Below are 13,323 nucleotides of genomic sequence, written 5' to 3'. Positions count from 1 at the left end.
CTAAGCATTTTCTGTGGCTAACTTCATTTCCTCCTCCCAAGTGTCACTTGCTCGAGGCCACACAGTCTGTATAAACCTAGGCAGTGTGCTTCCACAGCTCCTGGCCTCTACCACACTTAACTCACATGAGAAGCATTTGCTACACCCAAACCTAGTCAGTCATGAGGCTCTCTCCCAAGTCTTTATCGATAGTTCTCAAATTCATCCTATCTTCACCACTCCTAAGCAGTAGCCCTTACCTGGGTAACTACTTTAAAAAAAAATTCTGATTTCCTTAATGCTATCCCCTTTAATGCTATCCCCTACACTCCCTCCTTCCACAGCATAGAATTGCCACTGGGAAGGGCTGCCCAGTTAGAGGCTGTATTTCCCAATACAGCCTAGGACAGGCCAGATTTTCTTACCAAATGATTCAGGTTATGTCAGATTTGGCTGTTAAATGAGTTATGAAAATCTACTGGCTTTCAGAGATTCCATAATTTGAGGATCAAGGATATGGGATCATGGATGTATTGTCACAACAGTAACAGCCCAGCCACGCTGTCCTGTCTTATTTTCCATAACTCCCTTACAATTCCAAGGTTTTCAAACTGAGATACATATCATAATGCCAGGAACTTTGCAAAAATCCAAGATAAAGATACACCATTTCTTTCTGAGCATCATTCATATGTGTGTAAGTTGCTCAGTCATCTCCGACTCTTTGTGACACCATAGACTGTAGCCCACCCGTCTCCTCTGTCCATGGGATTCTCCAGGCAAGAATGCTGAAGTGGGTTGCCATTCCCTTCTCCGGGGGATCTTCCCCACGCAGGGATTGAACCCAGGTCTCCTGCATTGCAGGCAGATTTTGTACCATCTGAGCCACCAAGGAAGCCCAAGCATCATTCAGACAATAGTAAATATGCTTCTTATTATTCACTATTGTAGGAGCATCATTCTTACAACAGTGAATAATAGGAAACACATTAAGAAATGGAGCGGCTTTCCTGGTGGCCAAGAGGTTAAGAATCCACCTGGCAATGAAGGGGACACAGTTCAACTGCTGATCTAGGAAGATCCCACATGCCACTGGGCAACTAAGTCCATGCACCACAACTGCTAAGCCTGTGCTCCAGAGCCTGGGAACTGTAACTACTGAGTCCACGTTCTGCAGCTACTAAAGCCCAAGCACCTAGAGCCTGTGCCCCACAACAAGAGGAGCCACTGTGATGAGAAGTCTGTGCAACACACCTAGAGAGTGCCCCCATTCTCTGTAACTAGAGAAGGCTCAGGCATAGCAATGAAGACCCAGCAGAGCCAAAAAACCTAAAAAAATATTTTTTAACACATGTATACCTGTGGTGGATTCATTTTGATATTTGGCAAAACTAATACAATTATGTAAAGTTTAAAAATAAAATTAAAAAAAAAAAACTCATCATCAAAAAAAAAAAAAGTGAAAAAGAAATGGATATATGATGTTTCCCCCTTACCTATCCATGGAGAATACATTCCAAGACCCCTGATAGATGTCTGAAACCACAGATAGTACTGAGCCCTATATATTCTGTGTTTTCCTATACATACATGTATCTATGATAAAGTTTAATTTATAAATAAGGCAGAGTAAGAAATTAACAACAATAATAAAATCAAACAATTTTAACAATATACCATAATAAAAGTTATTTGAATGTGGTCTCTCTCAAAATACCTTATTATACAAACCAATGCAATGGACATGAACCTGAGCAAATTCCAGGATATGGTGAGGGACAGGGAAGCCTGGCGTGCTGTATACAGTTCATGCGGTCACGAAGAGTTGGACACAACTTGGCGACTGAACAACAACAAATACCTTTTCCGTCTTAACTAAGCATTTATCATGTACTGTGGCTGTAACTTCTTTAGTGTGAGGTACAACAATAAAATTGGAATTTCTTTTTCCTTCTTCACAGTTTCATGGAGAGAAGATTCATTCTTACCAAAGATCTTAGCACCCTCAGCACTCTGTGACTTTTTTTCTTTCCTTATTGAGAATGTTCACCTTTTCACTTAAAGGAAGCAGTTATAGCTTCTCTTTGGCGTACCCAAACTAGCTTCATCACTGGTCTGGTGCTTTGGGTCCAGTATTCGGTAAAATCTGTAAATATTTTTTGGTAAAAAAAAGGGTGACTTGAATACAAGCACTGCAGTCCCGTGACCATCAATCTGTAACTGAGATGGCTACTAAGTGACTCAGGGTGGACAGGCTGGACAAAGGGACGATTCGAGGCTGAGGCAGGATGGTTCAAGGTTTCATCAGCACTACTCAGAAGAGTGTGAAATTTATAACATCAATTGTTTATTTCTGAAATTTTCCATTCAATATTTTCATACTGCAGCTTACTGCAGGGAACCAAAACTGCTGAAAGCAAAACTGTGCATAAGGAAGGACATTCATGTATCTGTAGGAGAACAAAACATTCATTTCAGCTAAAACAAGTGACTTCAAAGAAGCTTGGTATGCAGTATCAGGATGAGGTCTCAAACGCTAAGGGTACAAGTTGCCTTTCTTCTGCCATTAGGAGGGCTTGGATGGAAACTGAAGAGCACACCCATGCAGCGAGTGAGGGAAATCCCTGGATAATTACTGCATAGCAGGGCAGGTGAGCGGTCAGTCCAGACTGGAGCAGGGGGGTTGAGTGGGGGGGGGTGGGGATGGTGATGACCTGATGAATGTAAATGAGATGAATGTAATGAGATGAGATCTGTACTTGTGAAAAAAGAGCATATGGGTGAGCTAGTGATAATTACACAGAAAACTGAAGCAAACATTTAAAATGTAGCATTATTAGCTTGAGGGGAAAAAAACAAAGGAAATATAGTCATAACATACTACATGGATTAGTTGTGGATATCTGCCTAATACTAATAATGTAAATTCTGAACACTGATTATATCCAAATTGTGTTCTAACTGTATTGGGAAGATGAGAGTGACTGGGAACAGGTGTGAATGTGTATGTGTGTGTGTGCACACACGTGTGTGCATTTCTGGAACTGTGGTGGCTACTGTGGGAAATTTTTAACTTAGGTAAATCCACTTAAGGGGCACCCTTAAAAGAGGATCCCAAACCTCTCAGAGACAATGAAATGTGTTCTTTGGTTGGTATGCAGAAGCTTCTAAAAGACAAAATGACTCCAAAATCTAATAGGATCCTTATAGCATGCAACGGAGAAGACACTGGCACCCCACTCCAATACTCTTGCCTGGAAAATCCATGGACGGAGGAGCCTGGTAGGCTGCAGTCCATGGGGTCGCTAAGAGTTGGACACGACTGAGCAACTTCACTTTCACTTTTTACTTTCATGCATTGGAGAAGGAAATGGCAACCCACTCCAGTATTCTTGCCTGGAGAATCCCAGGGACAGAGGAACCTAATGGGCTGCTGTCTATGGGGTCGCACAGAGTTGGACAGGACAGAAGCGACTTAGCATAGCATAGCATAGCATAGCATAGCATGCAAATCAGAACTCTTTAGTGAGAAACCTCGGGCCATGTGAGCAGGTAATCTTAGTTTATCTGTCAGAATTACAGTGTGGATCCAGCTATTCTTTGGAGTTTTGTATTACAATACTTGTTTGTTGTTGTTGTTTAGTTGCTAAGTTGTGTCCAACTCTTTTGTAACTCATGGACTGTATGTAGCCTGCCAGGCTCCTCAGTCCATGGGATTCTCCAGGCAAGAATACTGGAGTGGGCTGCCATTTCCTTCTCTAGAGGATCTTCTCAACCCAAGGAATGAACCCGAATCTCCTGCACTGGCAGGCAGATTCATTACCACTGAGCCACAAGAGAAGCCCCTACAGCACCTGAAAGTGAAAGTCGCTCAGTTCTGTCCCACTCTTTGCGACCCCATGGACTATAGTGTCCATGGAATTCTCCAGGCCAGAATACTGGAGTGCGTAGCCTCTCCCTTCTCCAGGGGATCTTCCCAACCCAGGGACTGAACCCAGGTCTCCCACATTGTGGGTGGATTCTTTACCAGCTGAGCCACAAGGGAAGCTCAAGAATACTGAAATGGGTAGCCTATCCCTTCTCCAGGGGATCTTCCCAACCCAGGAATCGAACCAGGGTCTCCTGCATTGCGGGCGGATTCTTTACCAACTGAGCTATGATGGAAGCCCCTACAGTACCTGAAATATGGCTAAAATTTAATGAAGGCTATAAGATCTCTGTTTGTGTCTGCCTGTTTATGTTTATGTATATGTATGTCTATGTAAATGTGGCATTTTTCTATTACTTTTAGATGGTACTGCCAAGATTAATTTAAAAAAAATTCAATTTAACTGGCTTAAAAAATTGATGTAATGTGTGAAAGCCGCTCAGCTGTGTCTGACTCTTTGTGACTACATGAAATATACAGTCCATGGAATTCTCCAGGCCAGAATGCAGTGGATGGCCTATCCCTTCTCCAGGGGATCTTCCCAACCCAGGGATTGAACCCAGGTCTCCCACATTGCAGGCAGATTCTTTACCAGATGAGCTACCAGGGAAGCCCTAAAAAAATTAGAGCTTATTAATTAAGCATTCCTAAACTCTCAGAAATATAGAAACAAACATGATTTTAAAGTTCACATGATCTAGAATAAATGAAATGATCTTTGATAAATAAAAGCTATTGTTTAAGTTTGTTGGTTTAATAAAAACAAGCATGTCTTCTCAGAATAGTCAATATTAAATGTAAGGCAAACATACAACTTTTTCTATCTGGGTTTACTAGTCAAATAAGCTCATGCTATTTGTTACAGAATTTGCCAGCAAGTAACATTAAGATCAACTCAGTTCAGTCACTCAGTTGTGTCCGATTCTTTGCAACCCCAGGGACTGCAGCATGCCAGGCTTCCCTGTCCATCACCAGCTCCCGGAGCTTGCTCAAACTCATGTCCATTGAGTTGGTGATACCATCCAACCATCTCATCCTCTGTTGTCCCTTTCTCCCGCCTTCAGTGTTTCCCAGCATCAGGGTTTTTTCCAATGAGTCAGTTCTTCGCATCAGGTGGCCAAAGTATTGGAGTTTCAGCTTCAGCATCGGTCCTTCCAAAGAACATTCAGAGATGATTTCCTTTAGGATTGACTGGTTTGACCTCCTTGCAGGCCAAGAGACTCTCAAGAGTCTTCTCCAAAATCACAGTTCAAAAGCATCAATTTAAAACACTTGCTTTTAACAATTATACCTGGATTATCTTAATGTTCAATTGATGCTTTTGAACTTTAAGATAATCCAGGTATAATTGTTAAAGGCAAGTGTTTTAAATAAATGTAAAGTTTATACTAAGTTAAACTAAATAATGACATTCATTGAATATCTAGATCATTTCCAGAGAAGATAATGTACTAAGACATTGACTGCTAAACATAAGTTTATTTACTTTTGGCTTTTTAATTTTTACAGACAGACAGAGGATATTTGGGTCTATTAATATGTCTTCTGCCACATTACAAATAGTATAGTAAAAAACCATGTCTCTAAAAAATATGTTATGATTATGTCTTTATAAATTTGCTAATCCACTACAGGATATTAACATATGATAGTTCACAATTGCCTGCTTCCTAGTTTTCACTGGAAAGCAAAGATTACAAATAGTTAAAAAAAAATTTTTTTTAATAGTTAAAATTTATAATTCATATGTAAAAATAAAACTGCTAGCAACAATAAGGGTGAAAGAAAAAAACAGTGTATGAAAAGTAGTAAGGAAAATAGAATATATCTTTTGGATAAGCTGTACAACTTGATATAAACCTCAGAGAAATCACAACAGCTCATATGTGGGCAACCTGCAGGCCTGCTGTTATGTGGCCACCCAGAAGGTCACAAGATACATTCAAACTGCAAGCCAGGAAAATCCATCGGACTGTAACTGCCAGCCTCATTACACCATCTGGAGATGCTTCGAACTCAAATCTAAAAATGTCCTCAAATGGCTTCTCTTTAATGCAGAAACTGAATGTATAATTTGCTCAGACTATTAGCCTTTGTTTTTCTTTTGTTTCCATAGAAATGCGTCTTGTTAAATTATAAATTACCTTATGGCTCACAGCACAGGGAGGCCTCATTGAGGTGAAAGTTCACCTGCAACGCTGCTGCTGCTGCTGCTGCTGCTAAGTCACTTCAGTCATCCGACTCTGTGCAACCCCCTAGACGGCAGCCCACCAGGCTCCCCCATCCCTGGGATTCTCCAGGCAAGAACACTGGAGTGGGTTGCCATTTCCTTCTCCAATGCATGAAAGTGGAAAGTGAAAGGGAAGTCGCTCAGTCATGTCCGACTCTTAGCGACCCCATAGACTGCAGCCCACCAGGCTCCTCTGCCCAGGGGATTTTCCAGGCAAGAGTGCTGGAGTGGGGTGCCATTGCCTTCTCTGACCTGCAACACTGGCTTCCTGAAATAAAACATCTTCACTTCATCCTGTTTTGAGGGATCATGAGGCTACATGGTTGCTGATACACCAGGCTGTGCCTATATAAATAACTTAAAACTAATGGCACATAATACAAAAAAAACCTGTTGGTAGACTTAGAAAGGTAAAACTTAAAAAACTTCTAGTTATAACCCATTTGAATTATTTAACTTGTTAAATTCTTGGCTCCTGGGAATCTCTGCTCTGGACAATTTTTCCATCCTTGGCTATTATTTTCCTTATAGTTAGCATATTGACCTCTCTAGTGTGTTGTATACTCTCGAGTCTTAAATGCCTGTCGCCAGCTACTCACGTGCCAAATGGCATCCATCAGGAACCAACAACCAGACAAAATCAGCAATAACCCTGTGAAAGATGAACACGACTACATGGCTCTCCCACTTAAGGACTCAACTAATGCAAACGGTGTGTATGTGATTCTTCAGCCTGACTACATTAATGAGGGTAACGGAGGATAATGTAATATTGGCTGGTCATACTTTTAAGCCCAAAGAGAGAATGACCAAAAGCAGGAGGCAGGGTGGGGAGGTGGATTGTTAAAATCAAGATTAATTGGAGACCAATCTTGAAAAATTCCCTGGACAGACAAAACCAATTAAGTCATACAAGCAAACCTTAATTTAGCTTTTTCTGCAAGATTAACTTGACCTGGGTCATTGTTTGCTTCTGCCTCTGGAAAGCATAAGCATAAAATTTAAACTTTCCCAAGTTTGATCTGAGGTAACCATTAACCTATTCCCTATCATTTACGAAGATGCTAATATTCTAACCAATTTTTGTGAAGAATAAACAGTCACTGCCTTCTCACCACAATACACTGCTTTCTAACAATAAACCTCTGAGCCTCATTCCTTGTTCTGGTTTGAGTCCTCCTGGTTTGCAAACTGTCTTTTTGGTGTATGCACAATGGTGATTATTGGTTTTACTTCTGCTATTTCTGAAGTTTTCACACACACACACACACACACACACACACACACACATCTGCCTCTAAAAGCAAAAGATTATTTTCACCACTATTACCAAAACCCAGCAAGAGACAGTAGTCAATTTTTAAAAAGTAAGTTTTTAAAAATTAGTTTGATAGCAACTTTTCCCCAGTGCATTAAAAAATGCATTCCTTTTGTATTTTTAAAAAATTTTCTATTTTTAATTGTTGCAGAGTTTTTAACTGCTTTATTGTCTTAAAACAATTAGAAAGAACTTGATCACCCTATACATGACCATACTGGTTGGGTGGTTTTTGACAAAACTGGAATGTTGGCTATTTACATGTCCTTATACAAAAGCAAATAGGCAATTTTGGCATTTTGGAAACTCCATATGAGGCAAGCTACCATTCTCCACCCTGAGGAGAAGCACATCAACTCATTTTCACTTACACATAACTTTTAAGTTTACAGGCCACACAAAAATTATGAAATGATTCAAACTTTATATGAATGATTCAAACTTTATATGGGGATCGAGTGTATTAAAAATGTCAGAAAAATCTGTCTCAAGAACATCCTTCTGTTCTACCCTATCAACTGTTTTTTACCAGATTAAAAACTCTTTGAGGGCAGGGGTAATACTGGAAACATCTGTTGGTTGCAGACATAAGGATGATTTATACGTTATTCATTTAATCTTCTCCACGTTGCCATAAGATCGGTACTATTACAGTCTCCATTTTCCAGAAGAGGGGAAAGAAATTCAGGCTCTTGACCAGTCACAAAGTACTAAGGGATGGAGCCAGGAGCCAGACTACTGAACCCCGGAGCGTCTCTTCCACCCGCGACAACCCTCACCGGCCAGAGTCCCGCCACACTTGGCAAGAGGCAGGCACAAAGAGGCCGTTGCGTTAAGTCTTGTTTAATTGAAAGCCACAGTGTTAACGGGCAGCAGGAGGGCTCAACTAGCCGAGAGGCATGAAAGAGTGTTTGCGGAGTTGGGGAGGTGGTATCCAGGAAGGAAGCTGTCCTTCGTCCCCCGAGACGCAGGCGTGGAGGGATGGCTGGCTACACGAGGAATTTTTGAGGACCGCTTGGTGTGGGACGGAAAGTCGAGTGGTAGGCAAGACACTTGCAAGACACTTACCCGGCCGGAAAAAGAGGAGGGCGCTGGTAAGATAGGTCAGCAAGTCCATAATTCGATGTTTTTCCAAATAATTCCTGGCTTGGAGCTCCCTGCTGCTGCGGGCCTCCATCGCGTCTAGCTGGGCTGTTGCTAGGCGACCAGGCAGCGTCGCCGTCGCTCGGCTCCGCCCCTTCCGCCCGGTTACTTGACGCGCCCCGGACTGGCTGAGACCTGGGCACCAAGTCTACACCTCATCCAAAAGAGGCAGTTTGGGAAGTGTGGGGTGGGGCAGACACGGAGGCAGGAGGGAGATTAGTGCACAGCCCCTTGCGGAAAGATATCCTTGTCCTCCATCTGGGCTGAGGGTTGGGCCTGATGATCTTTCCCTGTTTCTGTCTCTAGCACCTAGCTCAGTACTTGTTGATCCAGGGCCTCATATGGCAATAATACACACAGTATGTGTGAATGTGTTAGTCGCTCAGTCGTGTCCGACCCTTTTCGAGCCCAAGGACTGTAGCCCGCCAGGCTCCTCTGTCTATGGAATTCTCCAGGCAAGAATACTGGAATGGGTTGTTAGTTCCTTCCCTATCCCGACCCAGGGATAGAACCCTAGTTCCCCATATTCCAGGCAGGTTCCTTACCATCTGAGCCACCAGGGAAACTTCTGTAATAACAGGGGTGTCCAGTGGAGAGTCCTAAGCAGCACCTTTGATGTGAGCAGCATGCAGAGCAGTGCTGGTGGTGAGGCAGGAAGGGGCCGTTTTCTCTACGGGATGGTGCAGTCATGAAGCACGTGAATGCTTCACTAGACTGTTTGGAGCTGGTCTTAAGGAGAAAGAGACCACTTGACAGTGGTTTTGAGAGAGAGTCACTAAGTAAGGTGGCGAGGAGAGGCCTCTATTTAGCCATGGAAGTACCTGAGAAACTAAACTCTAGGCTTGGACTTCTGTTCTTGAGGGCCAGGCTCTGAGATCAGTGCCCTTACCTACCACCAGAGAGTTATTCCAGAACAGTCACTTCAAGAAGACGAAAGACAAATGGCCAATAAACATATGAAAATATTCTTAGCCTCTCCAGCAATCCTGTAAACAAAACTACAAAAAAATGCCATTTTACGCCCATTTTACATCTACCAAACTGGTAAAAATAAGGCAGCTGAACAGTATCAACTGCTGGTAAGGCTATAGTGCAACAAAACAACCAGTGATGATCGGAGCTTTCCAAAGTAGAACATCCACCTTGGAATTATCTTGGTAGTGTAAACATGCTTCAGAAATTCCACACCTACAGCAACTCTTGTATACCTGTACCACGATAAGTACAAGAATGTTCAGAACAGCACTGTTCACGATAGAAGACATAGCAGCTCAAAGGTCATCAAAAGTAGAATGGATTAAAAAAACAGATAGAGTCACAATGGAATACTATAAAGCTTTGCAGGAATGGATTGTAGCCACTGGCAACAAAATGGATGAGTCTCAAAAACATAATATTGTCTCAGAATATAAACTGTATGAATCAATTTATATAAAGTTAAAAAACATACAAAACAAAGCAATGTGTTGTTTACAGATTCAAGCCTATGTAGGAAATCTATTAAGAAATACAAAGGAATACACAAAAATTCAGCTTAGTATTTGCCTTGGAGGTGAGAGGAAAGGGATTGGGTTTGTAGAGCAATATCCTGAGGAAGATAAGGGTAATTTTCTTTACCTGAGTCGTGGGTACACAGGTGCTCAATGGATTATGATTTGTTATACCTTATATGTACTTAATACCGGAGAAGGCAATGGCACCCCACTCCAGTACTCTTGCCTGAGAAATCCCATGGACGGAGGAGCCTGGTAGGCTACAGTCCATGGGGCTGCTAAGTGTCGGACACGACTGAGCAACTTCACTTTCCCTTTTCACTTTCATGCATTGGAGAAGGAAATGGCAACCCACTCCAGTGTTCTTGCCTGGAGAATCCCAGGGACGGGGGAGCCTGGTGGGCTGCCGTCTATGGGGTCCCAGAGAGTCGGACACGACTGACACGACTTAGCAGCAGCAGTACTTAATACATTAAAAAAAAAAAATCTACTGAGGACTCCATGTTGGTTTCCTGGACACAGGGATTCTGCTCTGTGCTCGATGCTCAACATATATGATCTCCTTGAGAACTTCATTTACTTACTCTTCAGAAGTTATTCAGTCCCTGAATAAACAGTCATGCTCTTTTATCCTCAAATGACACTAGAACTTCAAATGACACTTGACCTCCTGATGTCTTTCCAAGTCACTGATTATTTTCTGTTCCAACAATTTTGGGTGCTTTTGTGTGCTCAGGGCTTGCTCCCTTAACATACTTCAGGCAGCTCTGCCCCAAATCTTCAATTCCCCTGGAACTCATGCTAAAGAGAAGGGTCCAGACGCCACCTAGTGGACTCAGCTGTTCTCTGTCAATGTTATCTCTTAAGCCAATTTGGGCTTCTTTAATCATCATCCTTAGACTTCTTCAACTATTTGTCCTCCATCTCCTTATTAGTATTAAACCCTTTTAGTGGTTTGGGGCAGCAAGGCAGTGCTTTTCACCCAGGATTGCGCATTTGAACCACCTTTGAAACTACTGATGGTCCTTTAAAAAGTACTGAGACTTGGGCTCCATTCCACGTCCAGGAGACTGAATCTACTGCGATAGGGCCTCAATAGTGGTGGTTTTGTTGTTGCTGATTTGAATAGCTTTATTGAGGTATAATTAACATGATAAACTGCACATATTTAAGGTATCAGTTCAGTTCAGTTTAGTTGCTCAGTTGTGTCCGACTCTTTGCGACCCCATGAATCGCAGCACGCCAGGCTTCCCTGTCCATCACCAACTCCCGGGGTTCACTGAGACTCACGTCCATCGAGTCAGTGATGCCATCCAGCCATCTCATCCTCTGTCGTCCCCTTCTCCTCCTTCCCCCAATCCCTCTCAGCATCAGAGTCTTTTCCAATGAGTCAACTCTTCGCATGAGGTGGCCAAAGTACTGGAGTTTCAGCTTTAGCATCATTCCTTCCAAAGAAATCCCAGGGCTGATCGCCTTCAGAATGGACTGGTTGGATCTCCTTGCAGTCCAAGGGACTCTCAAGAATCTTCTCCAACACCACAGTTCAAAAGCATCAATTCTTCAGCGCTCAGCCTTCTTCACAGTCCAACTCTCACATCCATACATGACCACAGGAAAAACCATAGCCTTGACTAGACGGACCTTTGTTGGGAAAGTAATGTCTCTGCTTTTGAATATGCTATCTAGGTTGGCCATAACTTTCCTTCCAAGAAGTAAGCGTCTTTTAATTTCATGGCTGCAGTCACCATCTGCAGTGATTTTGGAGCCCCCAAAAATAAAGTCTGACACTGTTTCCACTATATTTAAGGTATACTCTTGGATAAGTTTTGATGTATGTATGTATCATGAAATCACCCTCATCAAGATAAGGAAAATAACTATCAACACCCAAAGTTACCGTGTCCCTTTCTAGTTCCTTCTTCTCACTCCTCCTTAATCCTGTCCCTACCCCCTATTGCCAGGCATAACTGACCTGCTATCTGTAACTGTAGGTTACATTTTGTAGAATTTTACATAAATAGAATCATACAGTATATATATATATTTTTTGGTCTATTATTTTGTCTTTTTTTTTGGTCTTTCATTCAACATTATTTTGGGGGATTCACCCATGTTGTTGCATGTATAAATATTTTATTCCTCTTCATTGCTGAGTAAGATTCCACAGGATGCATATATTACAATTTATCTGTTCACCTGTGGATCGACATTTGGATTCCATTCAGTTTGGAGTTATTACAAATAAAGCTGCAAGGCTATTCGTGGACAGATCTTTGTGTGAACAGAGGATTTCATTTCTCTTGAGTACATAGCTAAGAGTGGGATGACTGTTTCATATGGTAGGTGTATGTTTAACTTTTTAAGAAACTGCCAAACTGTCTACTCAAAGTGGCTGTGCCTTTTTTATTCCTGAATTGCTTGTTATTAAAGGCTCCTCTTGTTATTAAAGATCCTAGTGGACAGTCAGGACTGAGACCGCACATTACAGCAGCTGGTGAGAACTGAGCTAAAGGTCTAGAAAATGTTAATCAGGAGTCCTGAGAGCCTCGACGCTCCCAGCTCATACTTGGTAGAATCCCACAGCCCCTACCAACCCAGAACGCTAGAAACTCCTGGGGAGTCATTAAAAAATACAGTGTCTTCTCCCTCACCCCCAAGAGACTGATATAATTGCTTTGGGGGCCAGAGCACAAGGGTAGAGGGCTACCTCAGGCATCATAACTTTTTAATACTTTCCCAAGTGTTTCTAGAGCACACAATGACCAACTGACTGTCCTGGTTTGTGCAGAACCGTGTGTGTGTGGAGGCCCATGGCCATGAAGCTTTCAACCATAAAACTTGGAATGTCCCAGGTCAACTTAATATGTGCTCACTCCATTTATGGACCACTAAACATAAAAAGCTTGGTCTTTGGTGTTGCGGATGGACTTGTCAACCTGCCCGTAAACTTGGACCTAGAGCTCAGGGTTAGCGTGTCCGTTTGGGGGAGGGTATATATAAAAGGGATAGTGTGGGGATGTGAGTGGCCAGGGCAGAATGTGGGCTAACCCCTTCTCTTGATTTTCAGTGTCAACCAGGGACAAGTTATAGATGTCTCATCTAGGAGTTTTGATTGCTGTTGAAGAAAAGGGAGAAAACACGAAACCCACTTTCTGAGCATGTGTGTGGTGAGGCAGTATCCTGCAGGGGCCCCTGGAGCCAGACTGCCTCACTTTAAAACCCAGTTTTGGTC

The 13,323-nt window shown here is 42.4% G+C and overlaps 2 protein-coding genes across 7 annotated transcripts in view; both read right to left on the bottom strand.

The window, feature by feature from the left end:
• EFCAB10 (EF-hand calcium binding domain 10) overlaps positions 1 to 8,662 on the bottom strand; it is a 38,769-nt gene extending 30,107 nt beyond the window's left edge. For all 4 annotated transcript variants that reach the window (XR_015162696.1, XR_015162695.1, XM_086396949.1 and 1 more), the window contains exon 1: positions 8,524 to 8,662. Coding sequence is in view for 2 of the 4 variants with exons in the window: in XM_086396949.1 (XP_086253075.1) it covers positions 8,524 to 8,632 (109 nt within the window). In the remaining 2 variants the exon portion in view is untranslated. The remainder of the gene's footprint in view (positions 1 to 8,523) is intronic.
• ATXN7L1 (ataxin 7 like 1) overlaps positions 1 to 13,323 on the bottom strand; it is a 282,078-nt gene that overhangs the window by 3,533 nt on the left and 265,222 nt on the right. The gene's annotated exons all lie outside the window — the stretch shown is intronic.

Source organism: Bos grunniens, chromosome 4 (genome assembly GCF_055505025.1).
Source record: "Bos grunniens cultivar Pamir isolate PY7600 chromosome 4, Bosgru_T2T1.0, whole genome shotgun sequence".
NCBI lineage: Eukaryota > Metazoa > Chordata > Mammalia > Artiodactyla > Bovidae > Bos > Bos grunniens.
This window is presented reverse-complemented; position numbering and strand designations above follow the sequence as displayed.